At 38.1% G+C, this 20,668-nt stretch overlaps 1 protein-coding gene across 1 annotated transcript in view; it reads right to left on the reverse strand.

Moving 5' to 3' along the window:
- The window catches only part of ctnna2 (catenin (cadherin-associated protein), alpha 2), a 508,039-nt gene that overhangs the window by 10,462 nt on the left and 476,909 nt on the right, over positions 1 to 20,668 (reverse strand). Inside the window, exons 10-16 of the mRNA XM_081360997.1 lie at positions 18,263 to 18,355; positions 16,882 to 17,038; positions 13,547 to 13,747; positions 7,393 to 7,544; positions 4,475 to 4,588; positions 1,122 to 1,303; positions 69 to 174 (exon numbers count right to left, since the gene is read on the reverse strand). Of these exons, the coding sequence (XP_081217123.1) occupies positions 69 to 174; positions 1,122 to 1,303; positions 4,475 to 4,588; positions 7,393 to 7,544; positions 13,547 to 13,747; positions 16,882 to 17,038; positions 18,263 to 18,355 (1,005 nt within the window). The remainder of the gene's footprint in view (positions 1 to 68; positions 175 to 1,121; positions 1,304 to 4,474; positions 4,589 to 7,392; positions 7,545 to 13,546; positions 13,748 to 16,881; positions 17,039 to 18,262; positions 18,356 to 20,668) is intronic.

Consider the following 20,668-nt stretch of genomic DNA (forward strand, 5'->3'; position numbering starts at 1 on the left):
TCATTATTTTAAACACAACCCTGGGCTTTGATCTCACAGACAAATGGGGAATAAAAGGATATTCTGACCTGGTCAGCCACGGCACGGGCGAGCTTGTCCATTCTGGATCCGGCCTCTGCGATTTTCTTTGCGGCATTGATGACGTCAGAGGAATTCTTCAAAGGGCCTTTGCCCCTGTGGTAACACAAAAACTCAGATTGTAACTCCATTAGCTGATTCCTCACAACAGGCAGAAAGCAAACTGCACAGGGCATTAAAGCAAGCAAGCCCACCACATACGCTAACAGATTTGAAGCAGCAAGAGCAAGTAACCGAAATAATAAATAATACTCTTTCACATGGCTTCATTCTGATCAAATATTTTTGTATAATGACCTACAAAATGTATATTTGATCATTGTTCTTAACTCTTTCCCTGACAGTGTTGTTTTTAATGCATTTTTGATCATTTTCACAAAAGTTTAATGGCCGCCAGAATATTTTGTTGTATGAATATCTGAACATGCAATATATAAAAATAAAGAACTGACCCTCTGCTTGTAAACAAACAAACAAACACTTTTTTTTATTATTCTAGCTTTTTTTTAGCTAACATTTTGAGCAAAAAGCTGAGAAAATCATGTTTTTGTCAAAGACTACTTCTTGATCGGATTTGGAACGATAAGCAAAACATAGATGGAGTAATCGAGTCCATCAACACACCTAACACTTGCACAGTCCTGTAGCTCATCCTAGGTTGACATTTCATTCAGTAACATTTGGCAGTTTTGATATCTAAGCTGTTTAATGTTGAAAATCATGTTATTTTACATATGCACCTGCTTACATATGCTATCGCTTGTTTCTACTTCTTTTTTGCCTGTGTTTTGATCAGGAGATAATATAATCTTTTAGAAGATGCGTAATAGCGCCCCCTACCTTCTAACAGTGAAAACACGGAAAGCCAGAACATTCCGTCAATGGCGGGGAAAGTGTTAATATTTCAATGTTATGCATTTATTTGTAGGATAATGTACCGATATTATCATGAAATAAACCCCGGTTGAAATGAGATCCTTTGGCTTCACAGTATCTCTTAACTATTTCCAGCATTCTCATTGTTGACATGTGGATTGATGTACCTGGTGAAGTCGGTCATCTCCATCATGATCATACACATCTGCTTGGCCAGCACGATGATATCGTTTCCATTGTCATCCCACTTGGCGACCTCTGCGTCCAGCTTGCTCTTTTCCTGCCTGAAACTCTCCACCTGTTCGGCAATCTTGGCCTTCTCTTCCTGAGGCAGCTGAGCCATGATGGCCTATGAGGGGTAGCGATATGACACAAGATAAAGATCAGTTTCACACATTTTGCAATAGTGCAAACACATGCCCTTGTTTCTTATTAAAAGTTTGTGAAGAAAGTACCATCCATTTAGGTTGACTTTGTTTAACCCCACAGAAATACCTCTGTATAAGGTTTTGAAACTTAACACTTAATCATAAACCCCATGACATCTCATGCTCATAAAGAGAAAATCCATCCTCTTTTCTTTCCCCCTCTTCTTGTCAAGGAATAAATTCTCGCTCCGTAGCGATTCTGAGCCTGTCCAGAAGGGTATTAATCTCTTTGCAAGGTCACAGGAACCGTTAAGGCGCAGTATTATTTGTGAGATAAATGTATAATTACCTCACTTCTTACACCAGTCAATGAATTATGCATTTGTTCAACGTTCTGTTGGAGCAGACGGACCGGACCATGGCAGGGGACTCTGAATGCCTTTAAGTGTGCGATCACCGTAAGATGGTTTTGACAAAAAATAGTCTGTGCCGTACAAGTCTGAATTTGTAGTGTGACAAGTCAGAAATCTTTTCTGCAGTTTTGTCTGAATTTATAAGTGGAAATACGCCATCATAGCCAAAGGATGTCATAACATAAGAGCTAATTAAGAGCCAGCTGCTCATTTAAGATTTGTAGCTTTTTGCTTGTTTATTTAACAAGCAATTACACACTAAAAAGAAAAGAAGTCCTCAGAGAAAATGCTATTAAAAGATGAAAATGATTTCTTTTTCAGATAGCGCACACTCCTGGGCATTTCAAATGGAGGGCTGATGCAACGGTGACTGTGTCCGAATAAAATATAAAATATATCTATATTTTTTTCTGTACAGCATAAATGTATCTATCACTGCCTTTGATATCACACAAGCCTATCCGAAGGGATCTGCAAGAGCGGTCGAAAGGACTGTAGTTTTTGCTTGGTTATAACTAAAGCTTATTTAAAGGTCTTTATTTAAATTTAAGGTTGTCTCGTTTTAGCTTGGAAGTTACTACCGCACTGTTTTACCACCTGTGCATCCAATCAGAAACATACCCATCCCAGGAGCCAATCAGCTCTCTTTGTATGTCTTTGAAGCAGCCAATCAGCATTAATATGCTGCTGCATGGTTAATCCCAACTCCTCTAGTCCTAAAAGTGCATGTGATGTATGGAAAGAAGGTGAATAAAAGGGGGGAGAGCCTATTTCTTCCTCTTGCCTTGCTCAGAATTCACTTATCCCAAATCTCTCTGGCTCCTAACCGATAACAAGAGAGGGTGCAGGCAGCTTAATGCTCCAACAAATCCTTCCCCATACGCACCGGTGCCGATTCATTCAACACACTCATATTGTGTGCCGAACGTCTGCACACGCATGTGTGTGTGCTTCTGGATTAGAAATCCCTCAAAAAAGCTTTTTAATTTTTCTCATTTGAAATAAAGTGGCCTAGATACAGGAGTTCAATTTTATGGCTGACCTATCAGCAATGTTATCCTATCATGGAGCAAAGAGATAGAGCAGTGTGTATATGTGTGTGTCTGAAAGTGAGTCAGTGAACAAACGCCTGCTCTTATTTCTCTTTTATGAGAACTCAAAATCCATAAAACTTAAAGTCACAGACTATATCAATATGAAAGTAGTGACACGCATATTTGATTTGCAAAAAACATTCACTCAATGTAACATTCAGCATCTACTCATACGGCGCCGCCTGAACTCCTGAACTGAGTTTACTAGTGAGCGAAATGTTTTTCCACGGTCATTTTATTTTGTCAATTGGTTGCTGTTCTCAAGGAATTACCCTGTTTTTCTTCTTCACAGCAGTTTTTTCTTTTAGCCTAGTCTTTTATTCCAGTACAAATGATAATTTCCTCTCATTCATGGAAGATAATTTATTCTCAAGAGTAATTGGTATCAAACAGGGTTATGGTGTGTATTTGCGCGTGAATGTCAGCAGTGCTCCACAGCTACATACTGATATTCTTGTAATGTCTCATAAGCAGCCCACTGAGCACTATTCACACATACACTAATGTGGATTAAGCCTTGAACCCCAGTGAGCTCTGCCGTCAAATGCCGGCTGACACACGCACACTGGGGGGGGGGTGACACTGCCAAAAGTCTCATTTGCAATCATATTTTAACAACTACAATCTCTGCAGACAGAGTTTACAAAACTGAGACCAAAATTATTCTTGTGTAAAGCATTTGATTCTGCTGGAAATGTATGCATCTGATGCATAAAACATGATCCACTGCTATGTTAAATATTAAAGCTTATATATAGGCTCTGTTCCTTAAGCCAACATCGCTGCTTGCAGAACATTCCCTTCTAAGGCAGCATCCTAACTAAAATGGAACAAATTTAGCAATTCTGAGCAATATTTTTTTGTTGTGACACTCAGTGTATTTTTATTAAGTTTCCTGTTAGCAGTTTGCTGAGGTAAAAGGTTGGTTAAACTGCCATTTTAGTAGACTTCTTTACTAACTTGCTGTATTGAAGGAATTATAATCAACATTTCTCTTGCTTCGTCCACCATCTTAGATGTGTCCCTTGCTATTTTAAATATGAAACATAATATGTATATAGGCTCTGTCCCAAAACCTGCATTCCCTTCTAAAGTAGCATCCTAACCAAAATGGAACCTTTTAAGTGACTGAACATTTTACACAGGCAGCAACTCTAAGCAATTTTTTTTCTGAGTAATATGATGTGCATTGTAGACTCGACTCCTAATTGATTTATATACAGTTAGCTGTTAGCATGTTGCTAAGCTAAACCATGTGTAAAAATCGATCTTTCTTGCTGTATTGAAAGAATTCTAATCATAATTTTTCTTGCTTCAGCTTTCTTCAAAAAGGATATGAGCAGTGCTGACTTAGTATGCTATTTAAAAAGATGGATGTAGGCTATGTATGAATCTGTTAGCTTCTAGAAAACTCTTGCCATCATTCACAGCGGAGGATAAATAATGTTTCGTTCTTGAAAAAGTGCGAGACACGTTGTGTGCATGCACTTGAGTGACTGGCACTCTTGTTATTCTCAAACTAGATGTAATTTACAGCAGACACGCTCAGCGGAGTGATAAGTGTTTTGTATTGTGAGCGTAAACCTAATGGAAATGACAGGAGGAACCAGAGATGTTGTTCGTGTGTCACGTAGAAGTCACTCACCCTGGCGCTCTGTCCAGCAATAAGTTGGTCATCTTCTGTCTGGACGCTGGTGCGGCTACGGGCGTCATAGTCTTCTTGTTCAAAATCAGAGTCGTCTTCAAGCTCTTCTGGAGTCTGAAATATATATAATAATATTGACCATCCTTGTAGCCATCTGTTTGATTCAAAAAATAAATACTGTCATCAGTTACCCACCCAATCTTTTTCTTATTGTTATTTGTAATTTCACGGAGAAGAGCGATCTGTTTATTATTTGAAATTCACATTTTGTGCATACGGGTTTGAACAACATGACAGTGTCAATGATGTATGAATGATTGATGAACTATTCCTTTTAAAGTCTCCTAAATTTAATTTTTGCTTTCACTTTTTAGTTTCAAAACTGGTCTGGAGAGGCTGATACTTTTTAACTCTTGGGTTTCTATCGACAGCAACTTTCTTCGCCTTGTTTAACCTTCCATCTGTATTTTAAATGTACTCTACTAGAGTACCGATGTCCTCTGTCCTAATGCTAAACTTGGTGACAATTTGGGGCACAACATTTGACAGACGCCACTATCGGCTGTGCGTTTCTACACAATGAAGGGCGAAGGACCTCTGATCCAACATAAAGACGTGTCAACCATTAAACCAGTCAAATCTCAATAAATAATTCATTCATCCCACAGTTTGAGTTACTAGTGACTTGCATCATTGTTCAATTCCCTTTTGGCTTTCTTGTGAGTAATATAAAAAGTTCCCTCGTAAAGTGGGATCAAACAATATGTGAAGTGGGAAAGGCCTCTAGGTTCTTCAGGGTTTAGATGTGATCTGTTTTCTTGTATTCTGCCTACCAGTAGTTTCAACATCAGTCCCACTAAGTGACTAATGAGCAAATTGGAGACAAAGAAAAGAGAGTGTATCTTGACAGCTGCCACGGTTTCAGCCACTCTGAGCGGCAGTGGCAGTAACTTATGGAGATATTCTTTTGATTGTATCAGCTAAGTAATTTATAGCAAACTAGCAAAGTCTTCTTTGTTACTCGTTTTAATGAAGATCCCAGTGGATCAAGATTTCACGTGGACATAAAAGTGTATAGACAATGAAAAAAGGAGTGTACATTTGTGCGCAAACCCATCTTGGTTTGATTTTTCTTCCCAAGTTTTTCAGCAGGATACAATCCTTGACAAATAACTGTGTGTGTGTGTGTTGGTACTTTCTTTTCACTGCTACTCTGGGAGCTGTACTATTTGCAAAACTTAAAAGCAGCCACCAACACATTCATACACTCTGCATGATCTATCTTTGTGATTCATTTTGTGGGGTGGGGGGTGGTTCGGGGAATCAATATAACAAAAAGTAAAAATAAGTAGGATCTCTATTTACAATTATGACTCTGTTCCAAACCATCTCCAAACTCAGCTTGACATTATTTACTGGCAAATTATTATTTACTGTTCAATATTGTTTGATGTTCCCACAGAGGAAGTGTGCATCTTAGAAATTGCCTTTTTGCAACAAAAAGGCGTGTTTATTAGTTCGAACCAAATGAATTAGAACTCTGTAAACAGAATATACACACTGAGCAAAGGCATAAACAAATCAACAGTCTAACATACTCTTATTGTATAACCAGGATATACCATATGCATTATATATGATAACATATAGCATTATTACGTCACAATATCTATATCAGGGCTTTTCAACTGCTACAGACACAAAGACCCCCAATATACAAAAGCTAGATTTTTCTAGAAACACTTTAGAATAACCTTCATTAAGAACATTAACCCCAAGAGGCTGCAAGGGAGTTAATGTTACAAAATGTTTTTAGGGGTGTCAAGGTTATTTATTTTATTATAATTAATTTCTTTCTAAAAGAAGAGCTGCTCTACATTTATAAATAAATAAGTACTTTTCTATCATATGTTTAATGCCCAATATCAGCAGGATTTTGGCTTGATCCGTTTGACGTAGGGTGATTCGTAAACGGCAACGGGCTCAAAAATCGATCTTTTCATCTTGCATATGCCGCTTCAGCAGTTTTTTTGCGCTCTTGTTTCCGGAAGTCAGTTGCTAGTTTCGCCTTATTTGTGACATTACACATGTCATTAAAGAGAGCAAGCGACGATTGGTCGGGGAGCAACGCATAGTCTGCCATGTTTCTTGTCCATGACACGACAAGAATTAAGGAGTCAAAATCACACACTGTAATCTGACACAGTGACTATCGTAACAGACACAAAATACCATGTAGTCTGAACCTTATCTGAGCATCGACTTGCTCAGCTAATTCTTAGCTGATGTTGTCGGGTAATATTCTCTGTGACGCTCTTGAATATTAATTTTATTTTATAAAATATTATATATTAATAAATAATAAATATATTTTATTCATTTGAACTGTATTACCGTTTTCCTACTTTGATGTTAAGATGTATGAACCTGAATAGAAACATTTTCAATAGCAAGTAATATAGATGAATCAATAGATTACAATATCACTCTCACTATTTTTTCTTCCAGTATAAAGGGGTGTTTATTTTCTGGATCATCATGGAGGATCATTCTTGGCATCAAAAGCCCTGCATTATGATAATGCTTAACATACCATTCATTTAATATCAATATTAATTTAAACCATTTTAATGTCAATAAAAATGCCATGAATTGTTAAAGAAAATTTGATATGTTTTATATAACTTTTAGCAATATAACTTCTAATAATCCCCTGGAGTACGTTCACAGATCAGGTTGAGAACCCTTGCCCTGTATGATGGAGTCATAACCCACTACATTATTTTCAGATGAAATGTGTTTGATGAGTTGTTTTGTTATTTATCAATCCAAACCTCTGGGGTAATGAGCATCGTAAAAGCCCCTCTCTTGTGAAGAGCGAGCACCTCATGTAAATCTCTAATTTGTACGCTACTCACTCTTATCATGAGGACTGCTTTCCTGATGTCACGCACACCGTCATAGACGAGGCGAGAGGCGTCGATGAACTCGTTCTCCTCGAATGGCTGCGGGGGGCTGGTGCTAAGAGCCTCGATGGCGACCTCAACCTGCTCTGCAAAGCGCGGCATCACTGATGGGAAAAAAAAGGACGTAGAGTATTGAGGTGAGCAACAGCCTGAGAGAAAGCAAAAACAGAAAGACAGATACACAGAAAAAAAAAACTTTTTCAAAAAGGGATTACACACATCCCTCAAAAGCCAGCCTTTCCCTCAGGTGCCAAACATATCAGAGAAAAGACAGAGTGAGAGGTGAGAAAAATGGAGAATATGTGATCTTAAGAAGCTAAGTGTCGAAATTCAGGCAAGCATGTCTATTTCTGCCATCTTCTCCCTGTCAGTCAGGCCCGAGGACATGGAATGCAGCGGGAGAGAAAGACGATAAAATGTCACCCTGAAAATATATGAAAAGCGTGCCCTACGTCTGCAAATTAACCACTTCACCTTGATGGGAATATATGACCATAAGTGAGACCTCTTTAACCCAATAAAAAAAATTAAAAATAATAATCAGGAGTTACACTTTATTTTTAGGTGTCATTGTTACAGTGTAATTATATATTTAAGTACTGAGTAATATTAAGCAACTACATGTACTTACTGGGTTAGGGTAGAATTAGGGTTTGGTTGAGGGTTAGTTGCATGTAATTATGCATAATTTACTGTTAATGCATTAACTAACATGAATTACTATAACAATGGGCAAGCAATTCATTTGTTTCTGTATTAATATATTTATACATCTTAACTTTTTATTTTAATAATGTTTTAGTAAATGTTGAAATTAATATGAACTAAGATTAATAATTGCTCCAGAAGCTTTTCTAATAATACACTATATAATATAACTAGTGTTAACAAGTGGAACCTTATTGTAAAGTGTTTCCAAAAATCACATTCGCTTGCTCTCTACTTCATCCTCCTTCAATTCAATTCACCCTTCTGTCTTGTTCCTCAGTAACGGGTAGCGAGATCTTCCCCCGCCACTAAACGCTGGCTGTAATAAGGGATTGTTTGACAAACAAGAGTTGAGTATGAACAATGTTGACAGACATTGATTGAGTGCAGCTGGAGGGTTGGGAAAGGTCCGCTAATGTGACATTAGTTTGATCTGTTTTTCTGATGAGCCATATTTCAGCGTTTACACTTAACAAATATGTTTGGACCACTTAACCTTAGCGTAACCGTTTTGACAAAAATCCTTACGGCTAATGCTGCGTAGTGGCAGTGAATGAATACTTTTAAGTCAACTACATTTTGGTGAAATGTCAATATAAAATGTTTAAAGCATTTTAGAGGGATCCGACAACGCTGTTATGAATCATGAGCTTTAAACTTTTCTGCGATCAGTGGTGCGGATACTATGTTTGTTTCTGGCTTGCGCAGTCTTCACTCGAACGCGCGCTTCAATCGGTTGTGGAGAGACTCTCTATTCGTTCCGGTGAAATTAGAAAACAAGATGCACACAAAGTGTCCCTGCCTGATATACAACCACTGAAAAACATAATCGGTTTTGATGAATAAAAAAATAAATAAAAAAAACCTATATGAGTGTGGACATGCTTGGCAAAAGTTCTGCCACTGGACCACTTGAATACACGTTTAAAATAGTCGAATCAACATATAATAGGCCTCATTGAATGACCACTTAAACCCAATCAATGTACTATTTAAATCGATTGCTGGACATCCTATTGTTATTGTACATCTGTTTTATGATTAAGCATTGTGTTAAAAAAAACCCCACCCCCCTCCACCTGTCCCACCCACTTTTTAAAACAAAGTTACGCCACTGTGATCTAACCCTGACATCAAGTCAAGCTCATATCAACGCCCGGGACCACTTGGTGGTTGATGAAAAAAAGATGGGCACGGCAAAAGCCTCGTATTAAACCCTTGAGCAAACTGCAAAAAGATGCTCTTAAAATATTCAACACATGTATCGAGGAGAGGAGGAGGTCTCAGGATTTTTAAAAGCGAGGAACTGGGATATTATGACCCAAGATACACTTCTCTGTGGGGAAGGTGGGTCTTTTGAGGACACTTCTGTGACAAGAAAATTTTAGAGTGTTGCCATCAACCATCTAACCAAATACAAGCCCAGAGAGCCAATCACAATAATAGCGGATGCAGATTTTGAAGAAAAGACCGGGCTTGAGATTTCTGATGGTTTTGATTATATGCATCGACTTGAGATTGACTTAAAAGGGGAGTAGTGATTGATCCATTTTGACAGCCATTTTGCCTATTTGCGTTCTAAAATGGACAATTTCAGAATGTCTATCGGCTAATGCAGAAAAGGTTAGATTTGAATTTCAAATGAACACATAAGAATTACAAAATTATGCAAAACATTCAAAAAGGTGCGGTAAAGGCTCTTTATTTGATTTCCTTTCTTCTTTCCAACCCAGTCTTGCTTTAACACATATTTAATTCATTTTAATCCACTTATTGGAGAGGCGTAAAATGAGCTTTAGGGAATTTTGCTGTGACTTTTAAATAGAAATATTTAAATGTTCTTCAAACCATTAATGAGTAAAGTTGCTGCTAGTGAGGAGCAAATTTACAGTAACTCAGACCAGTGAGGAATGATGAAAGGAGCTAATGAAAACCATGTTGGAAGGGATTATTTTCTTAAAGTGTTTAACGCCAGATAAAGCAAGCAGTCAGATATGTTCAATGATCCTTCAAATGTTTTTTTTTTTTTTTTTTTTTTTTGAGACAGCATTTTTAATTCTATCATTCAAAATGCATGTTTAAACTGGGTTTTATTTTCGAGAGGCTGAGGTCAGACTAGCCTAATGGTCTCAAAATGAAATACTAGAAAATGCAATGAGACATTCCTAATGGTAATGGGCCCTACAAAACACTGCAAGTAATTCGAAGTGGAGAATAAATTCATTTGAAAAAAAAAATGAGGTCACTAGTAGTTTGGTTTTATTTACATTTTGCCCCTTAGGCTGTGGAATTAGTTAGCACTGCCCTTTCTTCGGGATCCGTATTTCTTTCTTTCTTCCTTTTTCTTTTTCATGAACAAACTATTGGACTCATTGTAGCGGGCAGGCATGGACTAATTCTATTATCCTTGTTGTTTTGCATGCCTCCTGTGTCTCACCATGCAGACTCTTGGGTCGTGATATGCTGAGGAATAACATTTTGTGGGGTCATTTGGCTGTATGAAATCATTGCTGTTTTTAGTACCTGAGCAAACATACCCTTCAACCTGTCAGTGAAACACTATATTTGTCATAAAAATCATGTGTGTGTGTTAGACGGGGGGCAGTGATTAGGTGGCCACATTTCATCTCTGCATAGTCACCCTTTTGGCATGAGCCCTACTCACTCTGCCATACTCTATGACAGTATTGCTACTCATGCCTTCTTGGCACTATTACATCAGCCATATTTCTCATTTTTAATCTACTGGGGGGGCTGAGCATAACCTTAATGGTGGGGTAATTTTTCTCACATGAAGATTAGTTTGGATCGGAGAAAGGATGGAAAGGATAAAGAGAGGGGAAAGTCATCACGGGTTTGCTATTAGACTATTGATTTTCAGGCTCAAGGACACAATTCGAGATTCGTGGGTGCTATGTGCTGAAGGTCCTTCAACGGTGTATCTTTATAGAGCTTTGGACCAGCTGCACTTTTGTTATATTTACACTGTCTTGGGACGATAAAAAAAAGGCCAGGATAAGGTTTGGTATGTCCTAATTAGGCTGGCACCGATAAGGAACCAAACCAAAAAGTTGAAGAAATTGAAAAGAAAGTGTCAGGCACTTTTGAGGAAATGGTACAGCTAGTTTTTTACAAAGTTAGTGAATTGTAAGAATGATGGTCTGACTTTTTGTTGAGAGTGATTGAAATGAAGAAAATAAAGTCTGTCCTGGCTGACACATTTTTAACAAAACGTTTTCCCCTGCTCAGTGGATAAGCATAAAACTCAGTCAAACTACAAATCAGCACCTGCGGTTTAACTCCCATTGCCCACTAGAACACTATGCTTGGGAATTCCCTCCATTATTAAATTGATGAAGCCACTTAGTTGAGTAGCAAACATCCTAATTAAATGGAAAACACATTCAAATGCTATACGCTTCTATTATACTAATTTGCTAACCTCAACATTACGCCTGGCCCGAACCTTCAAACTTTCAAAAATTCATTGACATTTTGCGTGCCAAGTCTTGCGCAATAATGAAAGTTCTAGAAGAATCAATGCTGCAATGCTTTATGGTTCAATTCCATTTATGTGGTGGCACCATGTCCATCATTTAAATTCAAAGGGCCTCAGACAAAATTTTTATGGGTGGCCCTCCCTCCCTTGGGCCTAATGAAGGCTATTTCACAGAAGAACTCAGTGGGTCCCTCTCATCAAAGGGCCTGGAACAACTTTCCCAGTTTCCCTCCTTCCTGACGACAGCCCTGGGTGGCACCAACATCCCAAAACAAAGACAGAAAGAGGGGAAAAAGCGAAATCTGACAAAAAGAACCGCCTCATCAAAGTGAATACAGAGAAGATGAGAGCCAGTCTGGGCGTCCAGCCCTTTCACAATTCAATTATCACTCTCAATCAAGCATGCAGATATTCCTCTTGGTTTTACTGAAGCGACTAGCAGAACAGTTTTCCATTCAAGCTGAGCGAGCATTAACTGTTCAACTTGTGATTTCCGGAAAAGAGTTTGCTATCTTAAAAAAAAAAAAAACAACTAAGACTAAGACGGTTTTTATTTCATTTAACTGAAGGCGGAAATGAAATGTAGGATACTGTATTGTGTTTGGTTCTCATTAAGTCTCTAATAGCTCTAATAAAGGAGGAGATAAAATGATGAAATTAATTATGCAATTAAACAATTTTTCATACGTTGCAGCAGATAAGTTACATTAAGTCTCACTGTACAGAACCCTAATACAGATAGTGGTATCAACTCTCCGGTTGAAATTTCTTGTTCTCCAATGTGGAGTTTAATTTTTTTAATAATACAATACACAAAAAGGAGATAATTTCTCAAGAATGAATTGCGCCCACTTATAGGAATGAAGTAAATCATGATACAGTGCAAACGCACCAACACAATCTGATCTGAAAGTGGCTCAATTCCTGGTGGTTAGACCTCAATTCAAGGTCTAACCACCAGACTACTCATTATCAGACTACTCACTTCGACTTTGTTTGAAAGTTTCATATAAATATTCTAGTGATGTGAAGAAACAAAACAAGTTTATGGGGCATATGAGTAGAAGATGATGAGAAGAACCAATGAAGATCAATTTGGAAACATTATGACTCCATTTTAATCTTCAGTTGGTCAGACGTCACAAATATGCATTTGCCTTTAGCCGTCAAACTAGCAGTAATATGATTAAAGTGGTAATTTCATAATAACAAAAATACTGCAGTATCTACCATGAAAGCAGGATTGTTATTTTCTTCCTCTCATATAGCGCTTGCTCTTCTAAACAAAGCATGCTGTCAGAATAGTCTTAATGTAATGTTTTAGACAGAACAAGAGAGGCAGGACAAAGCGCTGCCGCCATAATAATATTTTGAGTGCTCATTTTCTAGCCACCCTCCATTTGTTGATTCCAAACAATCGTAGAAGTGCATTTAAATGGAACAACTACATCAAAAAGTGTCAGGTGAGATGCTTCTTACACATTAACACCTAAAATAGCAGCCTTTTTTGCTTCCTGTCAGATATTGTGACTTGAAAGCATTGGGAAAAAGCTATGCACAAATCTCTGCATTACTTGGTATGTTTTGGCCCTCGGCCTTGTCTGTCAGAGTCTAAATTGCCACCTCCTGAATGCTGGCACTAGACTGTGAAAGGTGGAGGGGTTGGGGGAAAACAGATGAAAAATGAATGAGCAAAGGATGAGTGCCAGAGGAGGGAACAGGTGGTATCTCCAGCCTCACCATCTTTTCTCATCTGTCTACCCTCTCTCTCCTTTAACTTCCTTCTTCCAAGAGCTTCCTGGTCTCCTCTGTCCATCTGTCCCCATCTCTATCATAAGTTCATCCCTTTGTGAGCATAAGATAAGTTCAGGACTCAGGTGTGTTTGTGATCTTTCTCACCAGTCTCAGAAAGGAGCTTGATGGACTCAAGAACACGCTCAGTGTAAACGCCCGGTTCATAGTTCTCCATCTCAGCATTAATAATGTGCACCACTCGAGCGGCTCGGCCCCGTATCGCCCCTGCTGTCCTATCCAGTGTGTCCACGTCCCCCTCCTGCAGGGCGATCACACACTTATTCACATCCTCCAGAATGTGGTTCTCTGTGGAGAGATGAGATAAAACACTTTCATACTTTCACTTTCAAATAATTGTATCTCCCCTTTAAAGAGGCTAAACAAAGTCTTAATTTTGTTTTTGGGGTTAATAGAATGGTTTACATGCTTGGATGCAAAAAAAACAACAACATTATTTTTCACATATTTTACATTGTTGCAACACCTCTCTTCCCAGTCTGTCAGTAACGCTGTGTTTAGTTCCAGTCCCATTGAAGCCCCTTCTTCCGAAAAGCTCCAAATGTGCTCTGATTGGTCGGCTGGACCAGTGTATTGTGATTGGTCATGTTTCAAAAATGTCACGTTTCATCACTCTACAAATGCAACTCAACCAGGTCTTTCTCCTTTTTTTGCGTATGCCTTGGTCGGTAATTATTTAGGAATATGAATGTGACGTGTACTTCATCGGAATTAACTCAAAGCTACAATCAAGGCGTTTGAGGAAGTTCAGAAACAGTGTTTACTGAAATAGAGAATAACTCCCTTTGGAGTGGACTTTGTAACTTTGCAGACCTTTTTTCATGCTGAAATGTAAAAAAAGGAACATGGACTTTGACACTTGAATCACCCATGAACACCACAGCTCTGTATTTTGGAGCATGTGCTCTAACTGCTCCGACATTCTCCTAAAACTACTTGCAAGACAAACGACCAAAAGCTTTCAAAATACTTCTCTGGGTTGACCTCATTAAACACTGGTTTCCTAATGAGGGTGTTATTTGTCTCCTGTTCTGATAAGAGCCTTCTTTAAGTAGCTTAGGAAAAAAAATGCTTTGTTTATGGCAACTGGTCAAAAGTGCACTGCCTTAAATTATCTATAAGCGTATTTAGATTTAGATAAAGCAGTGCAGCTGAATAACAAGGAATGATCTTGCATAAAGGCTAAACCAAATGAAAAGAAGGGGGAAAAATATAATTACAGTATTTTTTTTTCAACAGATTCAAGAAAACCTATTCAGATGTCCTTGTATAGCACATATGAACTATTATTAAAAAGATCTTCAGCCTCTACACTTTAATATCCTTTTCCATGTGAAAGTATCAATGATTTCCCTGCTCTTGCAAAACACACTTTTTACATATTTCCTGTGAAAGAAATGACATGTAATTGAATTCTTTTCAAGCAGAAAAGATCAATTATATCTGAATTTCACAAGCACATGCAAGGCTCAACAATAATGATGGCCATGAGCCAATGTGAGAGCGTTTTGGGCCAGTTGACAGATCTGTCACATGCCTTATTGAGCCAGTGCTGCATTGTCATTTTTTTTTTTTTTGTGTTGGCTGATCATACACGGTATATGCTTTTTATGCCTTGTAAATTGATTTTTTTTTGTCACTAAAATATGTAGTTGTCTAATATACTCATGAGTAGAGTAGATTGGAAAAAAATATTTTTGCTGATAGAAAAAAAAAAAAATCCATGTCCAATAAATTCTTTCTGACACATACAAAAATATGTTGCTAAAATTTTTTATTTTTTTTTTGCGTCCAGTGAAAATGTTGACAGGGCAAGTACTAATCTCAAACACTGGTCCGACCAGACCAGATTTTCAGGAAATAATAATAATAAATCCTTATTGTTGAATCCTGACATGTTTTCTTCACAGATTTGCAAACAAATATTTCCAAACTGGAATGCACTGCTTACACCAGTTTCTGGACATCAGGAGGTGGGATGCATACCAATATTTCCTCCTGCTTCATTTCATACAGCCCACATAGACCTGTCAGATATACAAAAGGATCTGGCCCACAACATTCAGGATTTCATTTATTCATTTGCTGTGTATTTAGTATTGACTTATTATAATCCCTGCCTTGAAATCCGTGGCTATATGACGAGAATGTACTATTCATTCTAATCGTTTTTGTGTCAGATCCAGATAGGATACACACTATCCAGCAAAATGTTGCAAAAAAAGAGAATTTGATGTAGAGGGGAGACAGTTTTAGCTAAGTTTTAGGTGAGACTGAAGTTGGTGTGCCTCGTTTGCAATGAAAAGAACGGTGGGAATTAAATAATTTCATTTATACATTAATTACAAGATAAAACACTTAAGTTAAACATGATTACCTTATTCATCAGAAAAAATGGTGTACTATAAAAAAATAAAAAATAAAAAAAAACTCTCCATACCAGAGAGCAGTTTAATTATCTTCCACTCCAGGCAAGGTGTTCAAGTCTTTTTTATTTTTAAATATATAATTTAGTTATATATTTTTTAATTAAACCATATATTCTCTATATAAGCCTTACGTAGGTTTGAGTCCAATGCTCAAGTGAAACTACACACAGACTCAGTAATTGGCACCATAATAGTAATCTTTTTAATCACTGCAAAACAAGAAGACTTAGTGCCGTGGACAAAAAAGTAACACAGTGTAAGTAAAGCAAGGCTACACATACAAAGGGTCATAACTGTTCATATTTGTTAAATTATATGACAATTCACATTTCTATCCAGTGTTCTGTTCTCCATCTGTTGGTAAGATGGACAATGGACATTCCCATTCAAGATAATGGGATTTTGATGGTGAAGGCAGCTGACATTTTAGAGTGTCCATTATAAAGAGGGAAAAATAGACATTGCTATATTCTACCACCGTACTCTGTGTGGAGAGTTTAGATGTCAAGAGGGGGATGATGGACATTCACATAAAAAAAATAAAAAAAATCTATACTTAAAATGCTCTTAAAGACTTAAAATGTTGTAATAGTTTGAAACCAGAATGGTTGCTTGATTTACTGTTCACCAGCAGGCAGCAAGTACTCAGTGGTGATCTCACAAAACCATGTACCCCCAGTTTCACAGACAAGGCTTAAACCTATATTCCCAGACTTAACTGCATGTTCGAGCTGTTTTGAAAGCAACTTGCGCTGACATATCTTAAAATATGTCAGTGCCATTGGTTTGTCTTAAGATGCACAACAAAATGTTTCTTCTTAAATTTCCTAATTGAATTAAGGCCTAATCCTGGCTTAATCGAAGCCCTGTCTGTCAAACCAGGCCATAATAATCCACATACACTGCAGCTTAAGCACACTGTTTGTTCACTTATTATGCAGGTGTTTGCAATATATAGAAACAGGAATTTTTTTTATCTGTTTCCAGTTTTACCTGAAACGGACAGGAAGTCATCAACGGAAGTGATGTCATCTACGGCCTCAGTCAGGATGCGTACTTGCTTCTCCCACTGGTCCTTGAAAACATCCATGTTGTCCTGAGCCACCTTGCTTTGAGGGCGTGCGGCCAAGGTCAGGGCTGCATTGATTACCTGTGAGGAGCATAACGGTCTCATTCTGAACCTTACCAAAACTCAAGAGAAACTACAAAAGTTACTGTTCAAACGGTTGTGTGAATCAGTTGTTTTTAACTAGCCAGAACTCCAAGACATTGGAGTCAAACCATGTGCATGTTTTAAGTCAAAATGTAAATTATTCATTGTTTATCCTTGTAAACCTATAATCCTCAGAATACCTGCTGCTTTCACAACTTTGAGTCATATAATGATTCATAAAATCTAAAGGTCTTTTGTTGATAGAGGTTTCTACTGTAGAGTGAAATTTGTCTTCGTCAAATTATCTTAGTAACTTGTTACAGTACTCAGAGGAAACAATTTTGAACATCTCACAATTACTTCCAGGTTTTTGTTTGTGTGTTAGCTTCACTTGCAGGGGGTCATTCACAATGTGAGATCTGTTAGAGGGAACTTCAGTAAAAATGTTTCTTGAATCTTAATACCTCAATTCTACTGGAACCTTTAATTCCAGTCCAACCTTACACATAATCAAATCAGTACATGGTTAGGGCAGATATCTTTCTGAAACTTATTATGAAGGACTGGTTAGGGCATGACGTCACCAAGCCCTCATTTTTTTCAACACATCCCTTGCAACCATCTGTCACTTTAAAGAGAAAACTTTTTACAATTCAATCAATTCTTAATGGATAAAATCAGATTTCTCAACATTTCTCATAAATATGTCACATTACAAATATTTTGTTCCCCAATGCTATTTCATGCTGACTTTGAATTGACCCTATTTGTTTCCTTATACCCTTTCGAATAAACACTCATAGTCTTTCTGTGATTGATTACCAGTGTGCATGTTATCTCTTTAAATACATGGCGTAATGAAAACCAAGCTCTTTTTTTCCGTTTCCAATTAATTTTTCCTCTCACTGATTCCTCACAATTTTTTTCTCAATGGGTTGCAAACAGCATTTCTTGCTAAAAACCTCAAATGTGAGTCACATTTGAATAAATATGACGGATCTGGATATGTGCCTGGATTATACAAACATCTCTTCTAAAGGAAATTGTGTGCTTTCCATGACCGGTAATAGTGCAATTGTAGTTGCGGCAGGCAAATGGTATACAATGAAGTATATAGAATATTGCAAATAAGGAGCATTATAGTGAATTCCTATTTGTCACCACCGTATAAAAGTAGTTCTAGGAAACTGAACACTGATAGCAAAGGTTTAGGCCTTTTACCTGAGGACACAGGCTGTCGATCTGTGTAGCTGCCATGCGCACTAACTTCACACCCTCCTCGTTGTTGGAGATGGAACAGGCGAGGTTGGCAACCTGAAAAAGGGAGAGAGTTTGGTGAGCCATGCACTGGGTCATTTGTACGTTGAGGTTAAAGTATAAAGTGACATGGGGGTTCTGGTTGCCAGATTTCTGTAAATCAGGTAGGTTAGACTAGCATTCGGACGGGGGCAAATAAAGCTTCTGAGCAGAGCGCACATATACACAAACACATAGTCCTTTTTGCTGTTCATGTTTGAAGTTATCAGTGCTGTGTGCAATGGATAAGGATTTAATGCTTGGCTTGAAAGGCAATGTCAGGGCAAAATATGTACAGAGAGTTAGGGCTCATTCAAGTGTTAGATTGGTATTTGTTATTTCCCAGCGTGAAGAACATGATTTGTGGTTCCCTCTTCCCCTCTGCTCCCCTGGCCCCAAATCATACCGCCTTGGTCTCTCTTTTACTATTTTAAAAATAGTGTCTATTTGAATAATTGACATCACACACACTTTGTAATTTGAATTTTTACCGGCCAATCTCCTGGACATTTAGAAGCTTCCGCTTCATGTTCTCATCTGCAGTGGCAGAAGGACAGCAGTTTGTTCACATGTGCCTGTGAATCTCCCATCACGAAAACACAATTACCCCAAAAATGTCAGCGGACACGGAGAGGGGTCCTAATTGGAGGTTGCCGTATTTCTGTTGTTCACTCATAAAGTAATGTCGAATTTTCCATATGAAATTGTCACCGCAAAGCACTGGTGGAATAACCAGAGTTCATTACTGAACTTCATGTTCCCATGTAAATCATTAGGCCAGTTTACCTGGGGGGAAAAAAAGGTGGGTGAAAAATGACAGAAAAAGTGTAATTAAACTAGCAGATGGCTCCTCTATGCGCAATACCTCCTTGTCTAATTTCTGCCTGCCTGCAGCCCTCAGATTACCCATCATGCAATGCATCTGGCAATGCCGGATCGGTGCCTACACGTGAATACACGTGCGCGTTGAGATAAGGTCTCTCTCTCGCGCGTTTGCTCGCTTCCATCATCAGAAAAGCATCTGCGCAAGGAGCATTGGCCAGATTGGATGCTAAAAACCTGGCTGCCTCCCTCCTCCTCTTCTGCCAAAAATGTCGGATCCGTCAGAAAACACTGGAATATTGCTCAGAGAGTTTTTAAGTTGGTGACACGTCAGACCTCGATGAAAGGCGCTAATAGGAGTGTCAAAGCCGTTTTGATAACAATTCAGAATTGGTGTTCCAAGCATCTCATCCTCTGCTGGTAAATCAGATTACACAGCAGCCATGAGTAAGGATTTTGACGGCGCTAAAGTGACATATGCCTGCTGGCAAATGCAATGCGACTGAAGCCATATCAGCGGGCTTCTCTTCTTTTTTTAAGGTAAATCGAGGCAAATCAAATCTGTGTTAGAAGATTCTTGCTTACGGCCCTTTTCTCCTGTTTACCCCTGACAGCCCTGAATGCTTTGATGGATCGCTCTTCTGTTCAAGTGTGTGCTTGCGCGTGTGTGTTTAGTTGTGCGGCTAAAAGTGTAAAGACTTAAATGCTTGAGGGTTGCAAGTGATATTGTGTGCATAAGAGTACCAATGGGGGAAATTCATTAAAAAAAAATATTAATTGATGCATTGGTTCTTGCTGAAATGATTATGCATCGATGCACAAAAATTCCTTATCACAATTAGTAATAATTATTTTTAATGTAGCATATACACAAGATAAAGAAGTTATGAAGCTTCAACATAGAACATTATAGATTTTTTTTTTTTTTTTTTATCAATGGCTATGATTTTAAATTTGTTTTAGAAATAATAGTCTGTTGTTTGCTTTTAGTCTGTATACATGTTTGGGCAAAATCATTATATAATATGCAATACATTATATAATAGTGTATTCATTGTATGAGTTTGCATCCTTTTGGTTCATCCACTCAGAAAAAAAGGCACAAAAGCTGTCATTGTGGTGGTACCCTTTCAAAAGGTACACCTTTGTACCTTATTTACTCCTAAAATGGGCATATTAGTACATTGAATGTAAATATTAGTAGCACAATGCTGTGGATTACCCATCTATAAATATACTACTATTAGCCTAAATACAGGTATTAGCATATTTGGGAAATGTATCGCCCCAGTGATGGATTTTGTGCCTTTTTTTCCCTGAGAATATGGCAACCACCTCTGTGCCCATCCTTCCCTAACTGTCTGGTCCACCTTGTATCTTAGAGGTGCAGTTGGACCTGAGTGGAAGTGGCCACCAGTTCCACCACCCTTTCGGTAGAAAAGTGGCAAAAGACAGCAGCATAAAGGACCGGATGGGAAGGTAGGGGGTTGTTTTGTACACCAGGCTGGC

This window comes from Scardinius erythrophthalmus (assembly GCF_964197995.2).
Source record: "Scardinius erythrophthalmus genome assembly, chromosome: 3".
NCBI classification, from domain to species: Eukaryota; Metazoa; Chordata; class Actinopteri; order Cypriniformes; family Leuciscidae; genus Scardinius; species Scardinius erythrophthalmus.